A 7,255-nucleotide genomic window follows, 5' to 3' on the forward strand; every position below is an offset into this window, starting at 1 on the left:
GGGGTAAACCTGCAGCTCACACTGACAATCCCTGGAAGTTTTCAGGATTTTTGTACATGTGTGAAAAGGGCTTCACGATGATGTAAGGCTAGCCTCAACTCTGACTACCTTGAAGTCTTTGACAAAAATGTTCCTTTTTTTAAACTCACCATGTTGAACTACACTCCTCTTGTCTGCACTGATGCCATTGATATTTATTTTACTGGATAATTTCAATTAATTTAAATATTTTAGTCCCACTCTTTTAAATTGTAACTCTGCAACTTGAATTTTGTTTTATTTTTATTCTCTGAGTAGCAAATTGTATTGCCTCGTTGCATCAAATGTGTGATATAAATAAAACTGTCTTGCCTTGCCCTGCCTATGAGAAAAGTAAATTAGTAACCATGAGACAGTGACAGGCCCAACACAGAATCTGAAGATGGTCATCAGACTGGTTACTAAGGGTTAATTCTTGCACATGTAAGATAACTGTTTACATGTTTAAAAATAACTTCCCCTAATTACCTCCATCACCTCGTCTCAATTGTTATTAAAGATGCCCTGAACTCATGAACAAGCTCCATTTGTTTCCCTGCGGGTTGAAGGCCAACTGTAATAAAAAGCACTGCTTGGTTTCATCTCGTATTCCCCTCCTTATCTAATCCCATTAAGGCTCACGCTTCAGGAAATAGGAGTGCCTCCTGGTAATGAAGAAATACATTAACCCAGCTTCAAAATGGCCTTGCTGCGCAAAGCCCGTTTTCTCCTTCAGCAGTCCCTTGACATCTCTCTGTAGATGTAGATCACATGCATCTATATGAATGGTTTCACTGTCTATATTTATATGAGGCGGATCCATTTACTTTTATCGCTTACATTTAAACAAAAGTATGTGGAGCTACTAGTGTATTAACATTAAATCAGGATGTCAAGGTAAGCAGATGCATTATGCCTCCTTATTCCAGCTCCTCAAGGCCTTTGAAAACCAGATTTTAAACACAAGGGTTCGTCACTGGCAGCCTCTGAAGCTTGGGTGTCCTATTGTTTATGCATGATGGTGCATAATCCTCAGAAAGAAGCTGCTACAACCAGGACTTGAAACAGGGAAAACATCTGCCAGTGAAGAGGAAGTGAGCTCTCTTCGGGGCAAGCTGTTCAGAGGAAATGTACTCATGAGTTTTCAGTTGAAAAAGTCGGCTGTACTTCTAGAGTTCTGTATCCATTAGTATTATATCTGTAAACCACGAGCAAACAGTTCAATCTTAGTGATCAGAACATCACTACCATTCAAATACAATCTGAAATTCTGAATATAAACTGTTTTGAATAAACCTGAAGAGAAACCCCTTAAATCTCCATCTTACATCACCACACACACTAATCAGAAGCCTGTCTGCCCATGTTTGCAACGTCTGCATCTGCAAACACTTAAATCAAACACCTTCTCCAGGGAGCGTAACAGACGGGATCCTTCAAGGCCCGAGCAAAAAGTGAGAATGACTGGATGACTGAGGCGTCAGCAGCGCCGGTTTGATGTGTCTGACAGCGGTTGTAAGCTGGATGCCGGGCTGATGATGTTTGTGTGAAGGTGTGATATTTGTGGGTTTTTGTTGCTTTGGGAAAAGCAAAGTAGAGTAAAATATTTTATGAGAAGAATAATTTATTGATGCTTGAATCATTTATTCATAAAACTTTGGCATTAAATGATAACTGTTTGGGTTCATCTGTGTGTCACCAAGTGAAAAAGTCGATTGTGTTCTTTACCGCAATTGCAATCAGCACAAGATGACTTTAAAGTGACTGATGCCAAATGATTGCTCAGTTAGCTGGATTAATTGATCAGTCATGGAGGAAATGCATTCCAACAGCCAGGTACACAACCGATCACAAACACATCTAGGCCGGGGAAATCCAGAGTGCGGCGGCATTTGAAGAAGTACTGTATGTTTCAACCAGATCAATTAACAACCAAGAGAAGGTGGTGCAAAAGCAAAGCTATTAAAATTATGAAAGTAAGTGGGTCATTGAATTTAAGTTGTTATCATACTGCATCCCCTATAATGTACAAAAAAAAGTGACATTTAGAAAATCAAGCTTCACTTTGGCCAGAAATGGCACAACAATGCCTCCTTGCAGGTGTTCCTGAAGGCACTGTCTTGCCTCCTGACTTTTAAAAAGTGGATGCTGGGTTAAAAAAAAGTTCTTTAAAAGGTGAAAAGTGCAGATGCAAATCATTAAGTTTAAATACACTGTTTTCAGTAAAGTTCAAAACTTCCTGCTTCAGCAAGGGAGTCAGCATTATATTTAAGGATGTTTTTGAAAGTGCATCATAAAAAATGTATTTCAACACAGCAGCAAAACAGCTGCTATTAAACTCTAGTTATACATAAATGAGCTCTATATTGAGCAATGAACACAAACTAAGTCTTCCTGAGGCTGGATTAGATAGAATGTTCAAAATGAATGATTAAGGAAGACCATAATTAATATCCTGTGTGAGAGACTTGAATATTATGTCTGTTTTGTTATTTACTGCCCTTTACTGTTTTTGTTACACATCTTCCGAGTCTGAGAGCTGTTGTAGTTACAGAACTAAAAATGAGATCGAGGACTGTCAATGTGGCTGATTAGGCCTCTGGGCTGAGTGGAGACACGTTATTAGATCTATTATTAAATAGGAATATTGTCTGGTGGTTTGAGCATCTGGTTGGCTGAAATGAATGCATCTGAGGTGATGGTTAAAGTAGATCCTGGCTCTCTGCTGCCACCTGTTGGAAGTTTGAAAAATGACCTAATAATGCTTTATAGACTTGCTTAAGTACCTGTATGTGAAAAAGATAATAATAATAATAGATTGGTTTTATATAGCTCTTTTCTAGATACTCAAAGACACTGTGAAAAGGAAAAAACAACCAAAAAACAAAACAAAAACGACTAGGACTACAACGACTACAACAAAGAAGTAATGTAAGGGGGGAGGATGGGAGTTAGTGGTTGTAGGCAGTGTTGAAGACGTGAGTTTTTAGGGATTTCTTGAAGGAAGTGAGTGCGGGGGAGTCTCAAATGTTTTTAGCGAGTGAGTTCCAGAGGGTGGGAGCAGCAATGGAGAAGGCCCTGTCCCCCCAGGACCGATGATGAAAAAAACTAACGTTTCGATGAAATAGTGTTAATATCTACCAACAGTACAAAAAGTGGGTGTTGGGTGTTTGCTTTGAGGTAAAAAAAAACAAAAAAACACCACTACACTACATGATGGACAACTACAAAAGAGCTCAACAGAGAGAAAGCAATCACTTAACAAAGGCAGTCTCTTTTAACCAAATTTATTAACAAGAAAAAGGGGAGTCTTTGATGAAAAACTTTGAGTTTAGATTCACTTCTTTGCAGTTTCCTCCTCCTTTGACAGAGTCTTGATGAGCTCTTCTTTCTTGGCCAAGAGTCTCTCTTCTCTGCGTTTGCGGGCCTCCTTTGTCTTTGAGCGGCGAGCTTCAGCCTGGTCACTGGGGGGAGGGGGGGGTTAAGGGAAGGCGGAGACAGATGAAAATTAATTTACACAACAATCTAATTTTGTAAAAATATCAAATTGTTTTTTGTTTTTTTTTCAAATATATGTGATATCTCAAAAACACCAATAAAGTATAGAAACTCACGCGAGAAGCTTCTTGCGAGCTTTATCTGCCTTCAGTTTGTGGATGTGCTCCATCAGGATGCGTTTGTTTTTGAAGACATTACCCTTGGCCCTCAGATAGAGACTGTGGTACCTAAAGGAAACAAAATACCTCAGCACTTTTTGATGCCTCTTCTTGAAACTGTCATTAAAAACTACACACTGACTAATTTCCCAATAACACACAGAAGTTCACACTTACATGTGCCTGTCAATTTTCTTGGACTCCCTGTAGCGTCTGAGAAGACGACGCAGGATTCTCATGCGCCGCATCCATGTCAACTTCTCTGGCATACGAGCATTAGCTGTACCCTTTCTCTTACCTGGCAGGGGGAGAATGGTGAATTAAATTTACCGCCATAAAGTGGGTCCAATATTTTTTTAAGACAGCAGATAGACTGCACCTACATCACTGTGCTAAAATATTCTAGCAAATGATTGACTGTAAAAGTCATTTGTAAAGTATTTTAATGATGAATATGACTTGTAAATTAATTACTCACCATAACCCATGTGACGTCCCTTCCGGCGTGCCAAAGTGTTCTTGCGGCAACGAGCACGGGAATGAACTGTCACAGGTTTTCTGATGATCAATCCATCCTTCACCAGTTTTCGGATCTGCTGGCCTGTGTGCAATAAAGATGTTTGATTATGGAGCCAAGACCAAACAAATACACAGACAGAGAACCCTTCAAAGAAAAGTTAAAAAAAAAAAAAAAAACTCACGAGAATTTGCATTGGCAATCTCATTGGTTTCATTTGGATCCAGCCACACCTTCTTCTTGCCACAGCGCAAGACGCTGGACGCCAAGCGCTTCTGGAGCCTGAGCATGCTGAATAAACAGGAAAGAAACATATTTGTTTGGTAGGAAGTTTAATATTTGCAGCAAGGAGCCTGCAAGACTCAATGAACTTCACCAAGAATTGTTTAATCTAATTTGTTAATGACATTTTAGGGCGACTGTGGCTCAGTTGGTAGAGTCATCGCCTCTCAACCAGATGGTCAAGGGTTCAATCCCCAGCTGAGCAAAATGTCTGATGTGTCCTTTGGCAAGACACTTAACCCTGAATTGCTCCTGCTGCTTCAGTGGCAGTGTATGAATGGGATTAGTTACTTCTGATACATAGTGATCACTACCATCAGTGTGTGAAAGGGTGGGTGTGACAGGCGGTGTAAAAGCACTTTGAGTAGTCAGAAGACTAGAAAAGCACTATATAAGCTCAAGTCCATTTACCATTTTAAACGTGTGATTACTGGGAGTCAAAATCACTGTCAAGACATTATATGTTATAAACGCTTTACATGATCTTCAATACATCTACAAGTGCATACACCAGAACATTTTAACAAAAAGATACCAAAAAAATCTGTTTGATCTGTTAAAATTCCTAGTTTAATACTTTGAACTATCACATGGCTTTATTGTCAGATGAGCATAACCTTTACTCCTTTGGTAACACCTGATACCAGTTTGCAAAAGCTCCTGGCTAAACTTAGAATCACATCAATAGAATAGAATAGAATTACTTTATTGATCCCAAACTGGGAAATTGTGGCGTTCACAGAATATATGCATTGACATTTTAAAACAATTTTGTATTGTATTGTATTTGTATTTGTGTTTGTTTCTTCTAACTAAATTGCGTTGGACTGTGTGCGGCTTATGTAGGTTTCTGTGTTTTGTAAAATAATGCAAATGGCATTGTATCTGGGCAATTTGGTTCAGTTTTTACAACATATAACACACATATTAGTTACAGTCAATCCTTTTTTTCCCCTTTAAATAGAATAGAATAGAATTACTTTATTGATCCCATGAAATTGTGGCATTACAGCAGCAGGTTATCCAACACACAATATGAGTAAAAAACACAATGTTAGCAAATCTAAACATAATATAATATTATATACAAGGTAAATAAGTACTAAAAATATCAAAACTAAGAATGTGAATATATACAACCAGGATTTAACTAAGCATTACTAGTCTTAAATAGGAAGATTAAATATGGAAGATTAAATGTAAATGTGCAAAAACAAAGTTGTAAATGGTTGTATATTAAATATGGAAGATTAAATGTAAATGTGCAAAAACAGAGTTGTAAATGGACAGTATTGACATAACATATTGACATATAACAATATTGACAGTATTGACTCTTTAACAGCATCACCACCTCATGCTACACAGTGTATTTTTTTTAATAACAATAACTCTTTCCAGTGTAGTTACTGTGTAATTTTCCATTATTGTATTTTTTTCTTTAACTGATGTAAATATGTTTGATTTGATTTTTAACTTCTATTTTTATTTTTAATAATTATATTCCCGTCCCTGAAACCAATTTGCAAACACTCCTGGCTAAACTTAGAATCACATCAAACTCTCATCAAAGCTGATGGAGTAAACACTGACAGTAGTAAACAAACTGGAAGCTGAAATTAACAGATGTGAAGTGATTTAACCTGAACTGAGGACATATTATCATATGGTTGTCATTAAGTTGTCATTAGACTATCATATTTTAGCACATATTTTAAGTGCTTGACAGAAATAATACGAGCCACTCCTCCAGACTGACAGACAGGTGTAAGGATCCACTACGCACATGAATAAACTGACAATATTCTCTTAGTTAAGATACTTTTAATACATAACATTGTTGATCAGATTGCGATAAAAACATTAACAATCACGCTATAAACACTATTGTTATGGTATGGCTGGACGCAAGGACCCCGTGGTGTCGCTCCCATGTTTTGTAGCATGTTTTGACATGTCTGGGTTAATTTAGCAACTTAGCTCACAAACATAGGCCCTACACACATTTTTGAAGAATTGAGCGGCTTAAATCTAAGTAAAGCAGTCCAACCAACCCATTTTCCTTATAAAACAACTGTTTCATACAAAGTAAATGGTAGGCTAAGAATAAAAACTCCAATATTAATATCTATAATCTAGGTCGCTTACCTCATGGCTGCCGTAAGCTTGACAGAATCGGAGGAACTAGAAAGTCTGAGGCCCTACCATTATAGCTAACGTCATTGGTGAGTAAATTGTGGTCGTATAAAATATGTGAACATTGATAAATGATTAGTGGTTACAGGACGTATTCAAACTTCGTTAAAAGGAAACATATGCAGTGTCTTTCAATTTATTTAGCTCTATTTCATACTAAATGTTAACAATGGATCACCCCCACAGTAGCACAGTGGTACATTCCAAATAGATTGTACTGCAAATATTCGACCACTAGATGGCGCATTGCATACACAGAATTTATGCATTGACATTTTAAAACAATTTTGTATTGTATTGTATTTGTATTTGTATTTGTGTTTGTTTCTACTAACTAAATTGCGTTGGACTGTGTGCGGCTTATGTAGGTTTCTGTGTTTTGTAAAATAATGCAAATGGCATTGTATCTGGGCAATTTGGTTCAGTTTTTACGACATATAACACACATATTAGTTACAGTCAATCCTTTTTTTTTCTTTAAATAGAATAGAATAGAATTGCTTTATTGATCCCAAACTGGGAAATTGTGGCGTTACAGCAGCAGGTTATCCAACACACAATATGAGTTAAAACACAATGTTAGCAA

At 37.3% G+C, this 7,255-nt stretch overlaps 1 protein-coding gene across 1 annotated transcript; it reads right to left on the reverse strand.

Moving 5' to 3' along the window:
• Positions 1-3,289: 3,289 nt before the first annotated feature.
• On the reverse strand, positions 3,290-6,768 carry LOC132955625 (large ribosomal subunit protein eL19-like). The gene is made up of 6 exons (XM_061028538.1): positions 6,622-6,768; positions 4,376-4,482; positions 4,153-4,275; positions 3,852-3,972; positions 3,633-3,743; positions 3,290-3,482 (listed from the first exon to the last, which is right to left on the reverse strand). Exons 1-6 carry the CDS (start codon positions 6,624-6,626, stop codon positions 3,356-3,358), a joined length of 594 nt encoding a protein of 197 aa, XP_060884521.1. The 5' UTR covers positions 6,627-6,768; the 3' UTR covers positions 3,290-3,355.
• Positions 6,769-7,255: the final 487 nt, after the last annotated feature.

Source organism: Labrus mixtus, chromosome 21 (assembly GCF_963584025.1).
Source record: "Labrus mixtus chromosome 21, fLabMix1.1, whole genome shotgun sequence".
In the NCBI taxonomy this organism is placed as follows: Eukaryota; Metazoa; Chordata; class Actinopteri; order Labriformes; family Labridae; genus Labrus; species Labrus mixtus.